The following is a 17,642-nucleotide window of genomic DNA, read 5'->3' on the forward strand; positions in this document are numbered from 1 at the left end:
GGTGTGGTGGTTGTGGAGGCTGCCCCTGCTGGTGTGGTGGTTGTGGAGGCTGCCCTGCTGGTGTGGTGGTTGTGGAGACTGCCCCTGCTGGTGTGGTGGTTGTGGAGGCTGCCCCTGCTGGTGTGGTGGTTGTGGAGGCTGCCCCTGCTGGTGTGGTGGTTGTGGAGACTGCCCCTGCTGGTGTGGTGGTTGTGGAGGCTGCCCCTGCTGGTGTGGTGGTTGTGGAGACTGCCCCTGCTGGTGTGGTGGTTGTGGAGACTGCCCCTGCTGGTGTGGAGGTGGAGGATGCAGATTTTATTTTATCAGGGATCCGAGGAGTTTCCTCTACATGAGGCATCAGGTGATCAGCGCTTATGTCGTCATCTAGTTTGCCCCTTGTCCTCTGCACTCATGTTGACTTATACAGTTGAAGTCGTAAGTTTACATACACCTTAGCCAAATACATTAAACTCAGTTTCACAGTTCCTGACATTTGATCCTAGTAAAAATGACCTGTCTTAGGTCAGTTTAGATCACCACTTTATTTTAAGAATGTGAAATGTCAGAGTGATTTCAGCTTTAATTTCTTTCAACACATTCCAAGTGGGTCAGAAGTTTACATACACTCAATTAGTATTTGGTAGCATTGCCTTTAAATTGTTTAACTTGGGTCAAACATTTCGGTTAGCCTTCCACAAGCTTCTCACAATAAGTTGGGTGAATTTTAGCCCATTCCTCCTGACAGAGCTGGTGTCAGGTTTGTAGGCCTCCTTGCTCGCACATGCTTATTCAGTTCTGCCCACACATTTTCTATAGGATTGAGGTCAAGGCTTTGTGATTTGAAAATAAAAGAGAGCCGCTCACTCTAAGAGCTCAGATGCAAAAATTTAAAACCAACGTTTCGACAGCCAAACTCAAGAAAACAATGTCCCTTTTTCTATCTTCCAGTTTTTCTTGCGCTTTTCGATGAAACACACGCTCTGTTATAGTCACAGCCGTGATTTAACCAGTTTTAGAAACTTCAGAGTGTTTTCTATCCACACATACTAATCATATGCATATACTATATTCCTGGCATGAGTAGCAGGACGCTGAAATGTTGCGCGATTTTTAACAGAATGTTCGAAAAAGGAGGGGGTAGACTGAAGAGTTAACAATAAATTATCAAGGTCACCCCCTCTCCGAGGGAGGGTGACATGTTCGATGCCAATATAACGCAGAGACGAAATCGAGTGGCCTGCCTCCAAGAAGTGGGCCGCAACTGGGTAAGTAAAGTTTTTACACCTAATGGTGCTACGATGCTCTGAGATACGTACATTTAATTTGCGCTTTGTTTTACCTACATCATTTTTACCACAAGGACAAGTTATAAGATAAATAACTGCCTTAGTGGAGCACGTAATAACACCTTTTATTGGGATCGATTTCCCTGTTTGTGGGTGTTTGAATGATCTACATTTATAAGTGTCATTGCATTGAGCACAGCCATTACATTTGTAATTTCCATCCAGTAGGGGTACAAATAGACGTTGTTCAGGAATATCTTGGGGTGGTTAATCAGAATTTACCAATTGGTCTCTGAGATTTCTGCCCCTCGAGAATACGACCAAGGGAAGGTCCGAAAACACATTATGGAGACTATCATCGGATTATAGGATGTGCCAATGTTTGAACAATTCCCTTAATTTGTTCAGAGCACTTTGAATAGCGGGTAGTTAGAACGCAAGAATGCGTCTTTTTGCGAGACTGACCCTGAAAAAGGTCATGTCTCGTTTTGTTTTGAATTTTCTCAATGGCAATATTAATCTGATCACTCTTGTAGCCCCTCTCCAGGCGCCTACCCTTCTGATGCTCCCAGTATCTCATGTGTATTTTGCGCTGGTGAGCATTTCCTGGTCGACTGCCAACAGGTGAAGGCACAGCCACACGAAGCCAAGGTTGAGTTTCTGAGATCAAAAGGCCTTTGTTTTGGCTGTTTGATGAGGGGACACTTAAGCAAAGAATGTAAAAGAAGGTTGACCTGTCAGAAATGTCAAAGACAGCACCCCACTATCCTGCACATTGAAGGAAGAGAGAGATTTAGATCTCTGAAGGCAGATACGAGGGGTGTAGCGGTAAAGACCAAAGGAAGCCACTACATTCAAGTCAAAAAACTCAGTGAAGGATTTCTATCGGAAGGAAATCTCCGGTTCGGACACACGCTGGATATTGTTCTATTTGTAATTGCATGTAAGGACAGCTCGCTTGGAAGGATTTGAACTACTAGAATTCGCCAGCCGTGAGTAACCACTGCGAATGAATGAGCTGCCCTGTTCAATGCGATCGTTTGATCATGCTTATTATGGAAGCGCAAATGTGCTTTTAATTGGAATGTTTGATAAACTTGGGAATGGAATTCAAAACACAGCGCTGTGAAAACAATTAAGAAGTTTAAGTTTGGGAAACACTGAGATCCTACGCACAATGTAGCCTAATCTTACGTCTAATATTTGGCCTAACGTGGAAATGCAATGGATCAACGCAACGCATGCAATCTAAGGATACTGCGTGTTTAAACTTCATTAAAGGGACAACTTATAATGGGATGAAATGTTTAAAACGCATCTAAAATGACGAACTTGCACATGTTCAATTCAAAATGGGTCAATATGCTGAAATGGAGGACTGTGTTTTAAAGCATTAAAGGAGGTCTAAAGGGACATTGCGTTTAACAATCAAAAACCAACAACTGTGTCATTGTAAATTGAGTGAACTAAAAGTGAATGATGGAGGCTGAAATCCCAAATAAGACTCCACTGGAGAGGGCAGAGGGGCATCTAAATTCACTCCATGCAGCCCGGAGAGGCAAACTTGGAGTGTGTACACGCAAAATGAATGAAATAAAAGCCCTTCTTGTTGATAGAGGAAACATTGAAACTGTGGATGAGAGTCTTGAAGCATTTCATGCTGTTCTCAATGACTTTAAGAATGCTCATGATTCTGTGCTAGAGCTGGTCACAGAGGAGGAACACGAACAGGAGAGCATTAACTATTATCAACCAAGAATGAGAACTTATGAACATTTCCTGAAAGAGGTGGAAATATGGAAAAAAGCTGAAATCGAGTCACAAACGCTAATTGAACCACATGACAGCATTTCCAATGTGTCAAAAACATCAAGTAAAACAAAGTATTCTAAGACTGCTTCCTCAGTGTCCTCTGCACGCCTAAAAGCTGAGGCAGAACGAGCAGCTCTACTAGCTCGCCAAGCATCATTACAGGACAAGCATGCATTGGAACTGGAGAAAGCTCAACTGAAACAACAGAAAGCTCAACTGGAACAACAGAATGCTCAACTGAATGTTAGGATGGAAAAAATGGCACTGGAAACGGACATAGCAGCATATAATGCCAAACTGAAGGTTCTGGAGAGTGTTGATTCAACTTCTCAATCCCATGCTGTGGCAGCCCATTTTCTAAGCCAAGAGGATGGAATGAACTCATATTTTGAGAACCAGGAACCCGAGGTCTATAAGGAACCTGAACCATCACCTGTTGAGTTTGCTACATTAGGTGCAGTTCCAAAGAGTTTTACAACAACCGACCACAAAGCCATCAAAACCTATTCAGAAAACAGTCATAAACCACACCCTTCAGCAGCCAACATCAAGGTCTAGCAATCAACACAGAATCAACACTGCGGGTATCAGCCATAATACCAGCCATGATAACCTCTCTACTGTCATGCAAAGGCAGAATGAAATTGCTGACCTCCTTGTACTACAGCACAAACAGGCCACACTCCCTGTTAGGGAGATGCCTATGTTTGACGGTGATCCTCTAAACTTTAGGCCATTTATGCGTGCATTTGAGCATGGTATAGAAGATAAGACAAGCAGTCACCAGGATAGGCTTTATTACCTGGAACAGTACACCTCTGGTCAGCCCAAGGATCTGGTCCGTAGTTGTCTGCATATGGAAGCCAGAAGAAGCTAGTCCTTTACATACACTCAATTAGTATTTGGTAGCATTGCCTTTAAATTATTTAACTTGGGTCAAACATTTCGGTTAGCCTTCCACAAGCTTCCCACAATAAGTTGGGTGAATTTTGGCCCATTCCTCCTGACAGAGCTGGTGTAACGGAGTCAGGTTTGTAGGCCTCCTTGCTCGCACATGCTTTTTCAGTTCTGCCCACACATTTTCTATAGGATGAGGTCAGGGCTTTGTGATGGCCACTCCCATACCTTGACTTTGCTGTCCTTAAATTTTGTCACAACTTTGGAAGTATGCTTGGGGTCATTGTCCATTTGGAAGACCCATTTGCGACCAAGCTTTAACTTCCCGACTGATGTCGTGAGATGTTGCTTCAATACGTCCACATCATTTTCCTCCCTCATGATGCCATCTATTTTGTGAAGTGCACCAGACCCTCCTGCAGAAAAACACCCCCACAACATGATGCTGCCACCCCCTTGCTTCACGGTTGGGGTGGTGTTCTTCGGCTTGCAAGCCTCCCCCTTTTTCCTCCAAACATAACGATGGTCATTATGGCCAAACTGTTCTATTTTTGTATCATCAGACCAGAGGACATTTATCCAAAAAGTACAATCGTTGTCCCCATGTGCAGTTGCAAACCGTAGTCTGGCTTTTTATGGTGGTTTTGGAGCAGGGCTTCTTCCTTGCTGAGCGGCCTTTCAGGTTATGTCGATATAGGACTCGTTTTACTGTGGATATAGATACTTTTGCACCCGTTTCCTCCAGCGTCTTCACAAGGTCCTTTGCTGTTGTTCTGGGAATAATTTGCACTTTTCGCACCAAAATACGTTGATCTCTAGGAGACAAAACGCGTCTCCTTCCTGAGCGGTATGACAGATGCGTGTTTATACTTGCGTACTATTGTTTGTACAGATGAACGTGGTATCTTCAGGCATTTGGAAATTGCTCCCATGGATGAACCAGACTTGTGGAGGTCTACAATTTTTCTTGGCTGATTTCTTTTGATTTTCCCATGATGTCAAGCAAAGAGGCGCTGAGTTTGAAGGTAGGCCTTGAAATACATCCACAGGTACACCTCCAATTGACTCAAATGATGTAAATTAGCCTATCAGAAGCTTCTAAAGCCATGACACAATTTTCTGGAATTTTACAAGCTGTTTAAAGGCAGTCAACTTAGTGTATGTAAACTTGTTACCCCCTGGAATTGTGATACAGTGAATTATTGTAACAGCTGTTGGAAGGAGGTGCGGACCAAAGCACAGCGTTGTTCATGATTTTTATTTGACTGAACACTAAAACACAAAACAACAACTTGAATAAACGAAACCGAAACAGTCCTGTAAGGTGCATAAACACTAAACAGAAAATAACTAACCACAAGACACAGGTGGGAAAAGGCTACCTAAGTATGGTTCTCAATCAGAGACAACGATAGACAGCTGCCTCTGATTGAGAACCACACCCGGCCAAACACACAGAAATAGAAAACATAGATCAGAAAAAAACATGCCCACCCCAAATCACGCCCTGACAGAACCAAAATAGAGACATAAAAGGGATCTCTAAGGTCAGGGCGCAACAATTATAATTGAAATAATCTGTCTGTAAATAATTGTTGGAAAAATGACTTGTGTCATGCACAAAGTAGATGTCCTAACTGACTTGCCAAAACTATAGTTTGTTAATAACAAGACATTTGTTGAAAAAAACGAGTTTTAATGACTCCAACCTAAGTGTATGTAAACTTCTGACTTCAACTGTATATTTTAATTTATTTATTTATTATTATCATTATGTATTATTATTTATAGTTAACTTTCATTCAGAAATTACTTCATATTTCTGAGTTAGTCAGATATTAGTTTAGAAAGATTTGGGATCTAACTAGCTAGCATGCTACCAGCTAGCTATTACTAGCTAGCTGCTTATGAAAGGTAGGTAACTGGTTAATTTGACACCCAAATAATTGTTCAAACTATTTCTCAATGTTTCTCAATTACTGTCGCTGGCTAATGAATTTGATCATGCTTTGTGACACAGCCAGTTTTATGTTGTTTTAGTCCACACATGTTGCCCTGTCACCTACAGTAGAACATGAAGAACAGCATTGGTGAATGTAGGGTGTGTCTATATATATTTAAACTCTGCATCGTTGGGAAGGGCTAGTCAGTCAGTCCGTGATGGTAAAGTCTGTTGTATTCGGTGCATGTGACAAATACAATGTGATTTAGGTTCACATAGAAACATCCACACCTTTGAAAACCCCTACACACACAAAATACACACACCCACAAAATACACACACCCACACAATACACACACCCACACAATACCCATCCACCCAATGCCCAGTCATCTATATTAAAGCCCTGCTGACTGGCATAATACCCACCCACCCAATGCCCAGTACTCAGTCATCTATATTAAAGCCCTGCTGACTGAGTACTCAGCTCTTACTGCTGTTACTGCCAGGAAGAGGGTGTGGACTTAACTGGCTGGTTAAACATTCCACTGCCTAAATACAGAACCCTTCCTTTCTCTCATTCAACAGCAAACTGACTCAGACCACAGAGGATAGCTACTGGTAATACAGCTGTCTCTGTGTCTCTCTCCCTCTCTCTCTCTGTGTCTCTCTCTCTGTCTCTGTTTCGAGCTAACAGCTTCATCTAACTGCCCAGGATACCATAGCACCATGGCTCCCCAGTTGTTGCCGTTGTTGTCTCTGGTCTCAACTCTCTACCTGGTGGCCCAGGGACAGGAGCAGCCTCAACCCATAGAGGAGGAACCTATCACAGCGAGTAAGTACTGTGGACTAGCTTATCTTACCTTACTGTTATTTACCTCAGTTAATGCCTGTTCACTAACTGGTCCTACTGCAGACTAGATTCCATTTTAAGATAACTCTGCATCCAATCCAAAGTTGTTGCTTTTTGTTAATGATAAACTCAACTGCGTAATGTATTTCAGTGTGTTGTGATCGTGTCTGTTTTGAAGTTGTAACAATGTGTGTTATGAATGATACTATAGGAAATGTAACTACAAACTTGACACTGGAATGATTGTGTACTTTACTAATGAACCCCAAACAGGGAAAGTATGAAATGGTTCAATTCCTTCATCCAAACCCAGTTCATTTGATGATTCATTAAAAATGTTGATGTCAACAGAACTAACAAGACATAGTGTTTTAAAAGTCTGCTTGCTCTGGTGGACGTGAAACATTTAATGGGGCAATCCGGAATTGGTGCCAATTTGGACTTTAAGAAAAATATATACAATCCAAACAATTGGTACATACATTTTTGGCCTCAACTCTTTTTCGAATCCCCAAATGCCATTCTAAGGTGTTTAAAAAAACTGTCTGTTGTCCAGACATTAATGAGTCTCAGAAATATCAGAGCAGTTGATGTCATATGTTGAGTTGGGCAGAAGGCAGAAATGACTCAATTTGCGGCTGGTTATTTTCCCTTTTTACCGCAATATTGACGCCATCCTGCCCACTCAGCTCTCTGGTTCCTATGAGTCAGAGGAGTTGGACTGTGTTGTTGTTCTGTTTTTACTGACTGCTCCTACTTTAGTACAGGAGTTAGCTTCCTAACCTCACTGCTTGTTCAGCTCCATGTAACTGAGTGTTGTGGTTGTAGAGAACATCCAGCTTCTGGGTGGCTGGTTCAGCAGAGACCCAGAGAGCCTGGAGGTGCAGACCACTGCTAAAGCTGCTGTGGACCACTTTAACACCCAGTCTAATGCCAGGAAATTCTTCAGACTGATCAATGTCATCTCTGCTGAGACTCAGGTGACAGTATTATCCAGGTTTCATCCTAGATGGTCCCCTATTTCCTCTAGGCTACATCCTAAATGGTCTCCTATTACCTCTAGGCTACATCCTAAATGGTCCCCTATTTCCTCTAGGCTACATCCTAAATGGTCCCCTATTTCCTCTAGGCTACATCCTAAATGGTCCCCTATTTCCTCTAGGTTACATTCTAAATGGTCCCCTATTTCCTCTAGACTACATTCTAAATGGTCCCCTATTTCCTCTAGGCTACATCATAAATGGTCCCCTATTTCCTCTAGGCTACATCCTAAATGGTCCCCTATTTCCTCTAGGCTACATCATAAATGGTCCCCTATTTCCTCTGTTACATCCTAAATGGTCCCTATTTCCTCTAGGCTACATCATAAATGGTCCCCTATTTCCTCTGTTACATCCTAAATGGTCCCTATTTCCTCTAGGTTACATTCTAAATGGTCCCCTATTTCCTCTAGACTACATTCTAAATGGTCCCCTATTTCCTCTAGGCTACATCCTAAATGGTCCCCTATTTCCTCTAGGCTACATCCTAAATGGTCCCCTATTTCCTCTAGGCTACATCATAAATGGTCCCCTATTTCCTCTGTTACATCCTAAATGGTCCCTATTTCCTCTAGGCTACATCCTAAATGGTCCCCTATTTCCTCTAGGCTACATCATAAATGGTCCCCTATTTCCTCTAGGCTACATCATAAATGGTCCCCTATTTCCTCTAGGCTACATCCTAAATGGTCCCCTATTTCCTCTAGGCTACATCCTAAATGCCCTCCTATTAACCCTAGAGTGCACTACCTTTTTCATTTGGGACACTGTCCTATTCTTCTAACTACCTCCCTTTAAGTGGTAAAGTCATTTACACAACTTCTGCTATTCATGTATAACATTCATTGTATATACTTGCACAAACATCTCTTATTATTAATTTATTCAACTAAAAAGCTGATGTCAACAGGTGGTATGGTTGTTTCTTACTAAGGCTCTCCTTTATATGACCCAAACAGGTGACTAACATGATCAACTATAGGATCGAGGTGATCATCGGGAAGACCAAGTGCCTCAAGACAGAGCACAACTCAGATGTGGAGTCCTGTGTTCTGGGGAAAAAGGTTACTTTTTCTGATGCTCATGGATATACAGAGCAAAGATGATACGGATATACTGTACGGGACTTAGAAACTGGATGTATGTCCCACATGGCACCATATTCCCTATACAGTGCACTACTATTGACCAGAGTAGTGCACTACTTTTCACCAGAGTAGTGCACTACTAAGGGAATAGGGTCCCACATGGTGTTACATAAGTATAATTATGATATAAGTGCTTCTGCATTGGAAAGCTACAGATTTAGCAGTTCTTTCCTTTTAATGGAGAGATTTAAGCACTGAATGCAGATACTGAGCTGGGCATTAGAGCCTTTTACTTACGTAAGTAAAACAAAATGACAATTTTATAGCATGCAGTACATACCTGGTGGTACCAGAACGGTTTGTGTTATCATTCCACTCCATGTCATGTCCCAGACAGGTCTGGTACTCAGGCTATACATACAGTACACCATGTAATATTGACCTCATAGATCACAGTGTCTATACAGTTTATTGACATTAATGTGACGTAATCGTTTGTTTTACAGCGCCTGACATGTACATTTGAGGTGTGGTTTAACCCTCGCAATGAAAAGTACGAGATCACCAACTCCTCTTGCCAGAAGCAAATCTGACTCCAGATCAGTTTCAACCAACAACTACATGATCTGTCCTCTTCCTCCTGTAATAAGTAACACTGACTCTAGACCAGTCATCACAGTCTACTGACTACCTGAACATGACAATGACTATCTACAGAGTTACGCTACAACGGAATGCTTCATCATTGAATGACTTGACTTTTCAAAACTGCTTAGATTTCTTTTAGGATTTGATGTGATTTTGTTTCTAATAAAATCGTTTTCAACTGACATTATTTAAGGACCTATTTTTTGTGGTTTTTAATCATATGATTTTGGGGGAAATGTTATCAGTGGATGACCAGATTCATTTTACTCTTGGACAGAAATGACAGAGTTCCCTACAGGGACAGAGATGACATAGTTCCCTACAGGGACAGAGATGACATAGTTCCCTCCTGGGACAGAGATGACACTGGGACAGAGATGACATAGTTCCCTCCTGGGACAGAGATGACAGAGTTCCCAACAAGACCAGAGATGACATAGTTCCCTACTGGGACAGAGATGACACTGGGACAGAGATGACATAGTTCCCTCCTGGGACAGAGATGACATAGTTCCCTCCTGGGACAGAGATGACATAGTTCCCTCCTGGGACAGAGATGACATAGTTCCCTCCTGGGACAGAGATGACATAGTTCCCTCCTGGGACAGAGATGACATAGTTCCCTCCTGGGACAGAGATGACATAGTTCCCTCCTGGGACAGAGATGACATAGTTCCCTCCTGGGACAGAGATGACATAGTTCCCTCCTGGGACAGAGATGACATAGTTCCCTCCTGGGACAGAGATGACATAGTTCCCTCCTGGGACAGAGATGACATAGTTCCCTCCTGGGACAGAGATGACATAGTTCCCTCCTGGGACAGAGATGACATAGTTCCCTCCTGGGACAGAGATGACATAGTTCCCTCCTGGGACAGAGATGACATAGTTCCCTCCTGGGACAGAGATGACATAGTTCCCTACTGGGACAGAGATGACATAGTTCCCTACTGGGACAGAGATGACAGTGTTCCCTACTTGGACAGAGATGACATAGTTCCCTCCTGGGATAGAGATTGCATAGTTCCACACTGTGACAGAGATTACATAGTTCCCTACTGGGACAGAGATGACAGAGTTCCCTACTGGGACAGAGATGACATAGTTCCCTACTGGGATAGAGATTACATAGTTCCCTACTGTGACAGAGATGACATAGTTCCCTACTGGGACAGAGATGACATAGTTCCTTACTGGGACAGAGATGACATAGTTCCTTACTGGGACAGAGATGACATAGTTCCCTACTGGGACAGAGATGACATAGTTCCCTACTGGGATAGAGATAACATAGTTCCCTACTGGGACAGAGATGACATAGTTCCTTACTGGGACAGAGATGACATAGTTCCTTACTGGGACAGAGATGACATAGTTCCCTACTGGGATAGAGATGACATAGTTCCCTACTGGGATAGAGATAACATAGTTCCCTACTGGGATAGAGATTACATAGTTCCCTACTGGGACAGAGATGACATAGTTACTTACTGGTTACAGTCATGACATAGTTCCCTACTGGGCCAGAGATGACATAGTTCCCTACTGGGATAGAGATGACATAGTTCCCTCCTGGGATAGAGATTGCATAGTTCCCCACTATGACAGAGATGACATAGTTCCCTACTGGGACAGAGATGACATAGTTCCCTACTGGGACAGAGATGACATAGTTTCCTATTGGGATAGAGATTACATAGTTCCCTACTGGGACAGAGATGACATAGTTACTTACTGGTTACAGTCATGACATAATTCTCTACTGGGACAGAGATGACATAGTTCCCTACTGGGATAGAGATAACATAGTTCCCTACTGGGATAGAGATGACATAGTTCCCTACTGGGACAGAGATGACATAGTTACTTACTGGTTACAGTCATGACATAGTTCCCTACTGGGACAGAGATGACATAGTTCCCTCCTGGGATAGAGATTGCATAGTTCCCCACTGTGACAGAGATGACTTAGTTACTTACTGGTTACAGTCATGACATAGTTCTCTACTGGGACAGAGATGACAGAGATGACATAGTTCCCTACTGGGACAGAGTTGACATAGTTCCCTACTGGGACATAGATGACATAGTTCCCTACTGGAACAGAGATGACATAGTTCCCTCCTGGGATAGAGATTACATAGTTCCCTACTGGGACAGAGATTACAAAGTTACTTACTGGTTACAGTCATGACATAGTTCCCTACTGGGACAGAGATGACATAGTTCCCTACTGGGACAGAGATGACAGAGTTCCCTACTGGGACAGATATTACATAGTTCCCTACTGGGACATAGATGACATAGTTCCCTACTGGGACAGAGATGACATAGTTCCCCACTGGGACAGAGATGACATAGTTCCCTACTGGGATAGAGATGACATAGTTCCCTACTGGGACAGATATTACATATTTCCCTACTGGGAGAGAGATGACATAGTTCCCTACTGGGACAGAGATTACATAGTTTCCTACTGGGACAGAGATGACAGAGTTCCCTACTGGGACAGAGATGACAGTGTTCCCTACTGGGACATAGATGACATAGTTCCCTACTGGGACAGAGATGACATAGTTCCCCACTGGGACAGAGATGACATAGTTCCCTACTGGGATAGAGATGACATAGTTCCCTACTGGGACAGATATTACATATTTCCCTACTGGGAGAGAGATGACATAGTTCCCTACTGGGACAGAGATTACATAGTTCCCTACTGGGACAGAGATGACAGTGTTCCCTACTGGGACAGAGATGCCCACTCTGTAGGACTGCATGGCCTCAGACAGTTCCATCACCAAGTACGCTGACAACACAACAGTATTAGGCCTGATTACCAACAGCGACGAGACGGCCTACAATGAGGAGTAAGGCACTCTGATGGCGTCGTGCCATGTAAACAACCTCTCCCTCAACGTTAGCAAAACAAAGGAGCTGATTGTGGACTTCAGGAGGAACCAGGCTGAACTCAACCTCATCCTCATTACCGTGGAGACCGTCAATAACTTCAAATTCTTTGGTGTACACATCTTAGAGAAGCTGAAATGGTCAAACCACACGGACACTGTGGTGAAGAAGGCACGACAGCGACTCTTCAACCTCAGGATGCTGAAGAAGTTTGTCCCGGGGGCCTCACATTGATTTACAGGAGCACCAGCGAGAGCATACTGTTGGGATGCATCACATCATGGTACGGCAACTCCCCTGCGGACTGCAAGGCACTTCAGAGGCTGATATGTTCAGCCAAGTGCACTATTGGGTGACCAACAAAAACCAGCACTATTTTGTCCTTACAGTGAAATTCTTACTTACAAGCCCATATTAACCAACAATGCAGTTAAGAAAAATACATGTTAAGAAAGTATTTTCTCAAATAAACTGAAGTAAAAAATAAATTAAAAAAATAAATAAAAAACAGTCCAAATAAACAGTACCAGTCAAAGTGTGGACACACCTACTCATCCCAGGGTTTTTCTTCATCTTTATTATTTTCTACATTGTCGAATAATAGTGAAGACATCAAAACGAACAAACAACACACATGGAATCATGTTATATCCAACACAGTGTTAAACAATGATGAAAGCAAAGATGAAAGCTTTGCACATGCTTGGCCTTCTCTCAACCAGCTTCATGAGGTAGTCGCCTGGAAAGCATTTTAATTAAGAGGTGTGCCTTGTTAAAAGTTCATTTGTGGAATTTATTTCCTTCTTAATGCGTTTGAGACAATCAGTTGACTTGTGACAAGGTAGGGGTGGTATACAGAAGATAGCCCTCTTTAGTAAAAGACCAAGTCCATATTATGGCAAGAACAGCTTAAATAAGCAAAGAGAAACGACATTCCATCATTACTTTAAGACATGAAGGTCGGTCAGTGCGGAACATTTCAAGAACTTTGAAAGTTTCTTCAAGTGCAGTCTCAAAAACCACCAAGCGCTATGATGAAACTGTCTCTCATGATGACCGCCACAGGGAAGGAAGACCCAGAGTTACCTTTGCTGCAGAGGATACGTTCATTAGAGTTACCAGCATTAGAAATTGCAGCCCAAATAAATGCTTCACATAATTCAAGTAACAGACGCATCTCAACATCAACTGTTCAGAGGAGACTGTGAATCAGGTCTTCATGGTTGAATTGCTGCAAAGAAACCACTACTAAAGGACTCCAATAAGAAGAAGAGACTTGCTTGGGCCAAGAAACACGAGCAATGGACATTATAACGATGGAAATGTGTCCTTTGGTCTGAAATCCAAATTGGAGATTTTTGGTTCCAACCACTGTGTCTTTGTGAGACACTGTGTGGGTGAATGGATTATCTCCGCATTTATATTTCCCACCATAAAGCAGTGAGGAGGTGTTATGGTTTTGGGGTGCTTTGCTGCTGACACTGTCTGTGATTTATTTAGAATTCAAGGCACACTTAACCAGCATGGATACCACAGTATTCTGCAGCGATACACCATTCCATCTGGTTTGGGCTTAGTGGGACTATCATTTGTTTTTCAACAGGACAATGACCCAACACACCTCCTGGCTGTGTAAGGGCTATTTGACCAAGGAAAGTGATGGAGTGCTGCATCAGATGACCTGGCCTTCACAATCACCCGACCTCAACCAAATTGAGATGGTTTGGGATGAGTCGGACTGCAGAGTGAGGGAAAAGCAGCCAACAAGTGCTCATCATATGTGGGAACTCCTTCAAGACTGTTGGAAAAGCATTCCAGGTGTTGCTGGTTGAGAGAACGCCAAGAGTGTGCAAAGTTGTCATCAAGGCAAAGGGTGGCTATTTTAAATATATTTAGCTTTATTTATATCTGTTTAACACTTTTTTGGTTACTACATGATTTCATATATGTTAGTTCATAACAGGCTTTGATTACATTTCCAATATCCTTGCGGAAATTCTGTAAGAATAATGGGTATACCAAGTATTTGATGGTCTGACCGCATTCTGTCCTCTGTCAACACATTTGAAACTTTTGGTGCAAGAAAGAATAACATGAGAAAGCAGTCAAGACGACTAGCTTCATTAAAGCCTCGGCAATGTATCTCTCACTAGGTCAGGATATTTAAGTCTCCATATATCCACTAATTCCAATATATTCATGACTTTCGTAATTTCCTTCAGTGCCCGAGGGTGAAAGTTTGTAGTGTGATTTCCTGTAAGGTCCATTGAGGTATTTAAAACCGTGTTATATTCTCCCCATATTGAGTTGTCCTCCCAGTGACTGGCTGACCATCCCTGTACTCATGGATCCTAGGGGCCTTTAAGAGATATGGACCTATCCTTTAGAAGACCACATGAATCCTAAGGGCCTTTAAGAGATAGGCTCAGGTGGTAAAAAGCTATTTTGGTCACATTCCTAAAGTGTGATTCAATCAAATCCTTTGTTTTGTTGACATTGAGGAAGAGGTTGTCATGGCACCACAATGCCAGTTCATGTTTGCTGACAACACCACAGTTGTAGGCCTGATAACCAACAATGAAGAGTCAGCCTACAGGAAGGAGGTAAGTGAACTGGCATTGTGGACAACCTCTCCCTCAATGTCAACAAAACAAAGGAGTTGATTGTTGACTTCCGGAAGCAGAGGAGGGAACATGCCCCGATCCACTCTCTGCAGTAGAGAGAGTCAGCAGCTTGAAGTTCCTGGTCGTCCACATCACAGAGGACTTTACATGGACCAACAACACCACCACTCTGGACAAGATGGCACAACAGTGTCTCTACTTCCGAAGGCAGCTGAAGAAATTCAGCATGCCACCCCAGGTTCATCTCCAAATACTACCCCTGCACCATCGAGAGTGTCCTGACCAGTTGCATCACGACCTGGTACGGGTCCATGACCGCAAGGCCTTCCAGCGGGTGGTGAAGACGGCCCAGTACATCACATCCATCCAGGCCTAACCCGGACAGGAAGAGCACGTCAGACTCAAGTGACGCCTCCTGAAGTGACGCCACACCTCCTGAGTCTAAATAGGACTCTTTTTTTCCGGGATGAATGGAACTAGCTTTATGTTCCTATTCTCATTGTTTATTATTTCTGACTGTCCAGAAGGAACCTGCATTTTGTTGGAAGATGTATACCATGTGTGTCATGTGGTACTAATTAAACCTCAAACTTCTTGTCTGTCACTATTTCCTCAAACTATCCTCTATATTCCCACAACACGCTTTTCTCTCGTCAATACATTGCATTCAAGGTAACAAAATAATGTCGATAAAGCTGAAATTGGTGAAAGTCTCAGTCAGACAGACGGACAAAGAGACAGACAGGTCAAATCTAATCAAACTTTATTTATACAGCACATTTCAGACGTGGAATGCAACACAATGTTCTATTTAAAACAACTAAAGAATAATAATATAACCTGAACGACTCAAATCACCCTAAGGAAAATCAAAGCTAAAATTGTGTGTTTTGATCTCTTTTAAAAATGTCCACAGTGGCAGGTTATTCCAGAGACGGAGGGCATATTAATTAAAGGTTGCCTCTCCATGTCTCTTGGTCCCCCTCAGGTTCTCTGGCATTCTATTCCAGAGGCTGGGGGCATAGTAATTAAAGGTTGCCTCTCCATGTCTCTTGGTCCCCCTCAAGTTCTCTGGCAGACTATTCCAGAGAATTGAGGGCATAGTAATTAAAGGTTGCCTCTCCTTGTCTCTTGGTCCCCCTCAGGTTCTCTGGCATTCTATTCCAGAGACTGAGGGCATAGTAATTAAAGGTTGCCTCTCCTTGTCTCTTGGTCCCCCTCAGGTTCTCTGGCATTCTATTCCAGAGACTGAGGGCATAGTAATTAAAGGCTGTCTCTCCATGCCTCTTGGTCCCCCTCAGGTTCTCTGGCATTCTATTCCAGAGGCTGTGGGCATAATAACTAAAGTTTGCCTCTCCATGTCTCCTGGTCCGAGGCTTTGGGATAGTTAAAAGGCCAGTACCAGAGGACCTGAGGAACATACTGGGTACAAAACTTAAGTGCGTGTGTGTATTGGGGTTAGAATAATCTTTAAATTAATTCCAAAACTCACAGGCGGCCAGTGCAGAGACCTTAGAACTGGTGTAATGTGTTCTCTCCGTCTAGTCTTGGTCAGTACCCGCGCTGCAGCATTCTGTATGTTTTGCAGTTGACCAATGGCTTTCTTGAGTAGACCAGACAGGAGAGCATTACAGTAGTCAAGCCTGCTTATAATAAAAGTATGGATGAGTCTCTCTGTATCAGCCTGAGAGAAACGCCTGCACCGTGGCAATGTTCCTCAGGTGGTAAAAAAACTATTTTGGTCACATTCCTAAAGTGTGATTCAAAATGGAGTTCAGAATCTAAAATAACAGCCAGTTTTTTAACTGGTGTTTTATCTTTATTGCCTGTGATTTAAAATGTGCGTTGAGATTCTCTCTCTGTGCTTTGTCTACAACAACTATTAGAAGGACATCATGGTCAACAGTCAGGAATGCACCATTTAAATACAAGGACATAGAGCTGTTTGGCATCTGTATTGGCTCTAGGATCATTTGCCTCTAACTAAGGCTGTCTCTCTGTTGGCTCTGGGATCATTTACCACTTGAACTAACGCTGTGGTGGGCTGCAAAACCAGATTGGTATTTGTCAAAAATACAGTTGGCACTTTAAAAATCATTCAGCTGTTTGAAAACTAATTTTTCCAGGATTTTGGTTAAGAATGGAAACTATTTTGAAGAAGGTGGTGGGGACATACAGTATCTGGTACTGTAAGACAATTAGGACCAATGGAGGTCAACAATCCTTTTGGGCAGATTGAATTCAGATTTCATATGCCGGGTCAAAACTGTCCCCTGGTCACAAATATTTGAAACTCTTCAAAACCACCCCTATGACCCCCAGTTAAGTCACGTCCTGTAATCACAGGAATCTGAAAATATATGTACGGCCTCCAGAAAAACATGAAGCATCCGGAGGAAGCTCCCAATGTAAATGACGCCACTGGCCAATATTAGGTAATTATAATCTTTGCTATGATCAGACAATCACTTTATAGGGCTTATTAAACAGTTAGTCCGGGACAAGTAATCTGATTGGTCAAAAGTACATTCCAGCCATGATGTTAGTGATCATAACACCTCC

General features: G+C 42.8%; 1 protein-coding gene across 4 annotated transcripts; it reads left to right on the forward strand.

Annotated features, from left to right (window-relative positions):
- The first annotated feature begins 1,184 nt into the window (after positions 1 to 1,184).
- On the forward strand, positions 1,185 to 9,733 carry si:busm1-57f23.1 (CY domain-containing protein). Of its 4 annotated transcripts, none has more exons than XM_036976612.1 (5): positions 1,185 to 1,244; positions 6,615 to 6,752; positions 7,599 to 7,750; positions 8,770 to 8,874; positions 9,405 to 9,733. In XM_036976612.1, the coding sequence occupies exons 2-5, from the start codon at positions 6,647 to 6,649 to the stop codon at positions 9,489 to 9,491; spliced, it is 450 nt and encodes a 149-aa protein (XP_036832507.1). In that variant the 5' UTR covers positions 1,185 to 1,244; positions 6,615 to 6,646; the 3' UTR covers positions 9,492 to 9,733. The 4 variants fall into 4 exon arrangements, with proteins under 4 accessions (XP_036832507.1, XP_036832508.1, XP_021457194.1 ...); XM_036976613.1 differs by lacking the exon at positions 1,185 to 1,244 and adding an exon at positions 1,561 to 1,740; XM_021601519.2 differs by lacking the exon at positions 1,185 to 1,244 and adding an exon at positions 1,802 to 2,257.
- Positions 9,734 to 17,642: the final 7,909 nt, after the last annotated feature.

This window comes from Oncorhynchus mykiss, chromosome 5, assembly GCF_013265735.2.
Source record: "Oncorhynchus mykiss isolate Arlee chromosome 5, USDA_OmykA_1.1, whole genome shotgun sequence".
NCBI lineage: Eukaryota > Metazoa > Chordata > Actinopteri > Salmoniformes > Salmonidae > Oncorhynchus > Oncorhynchus mykiss.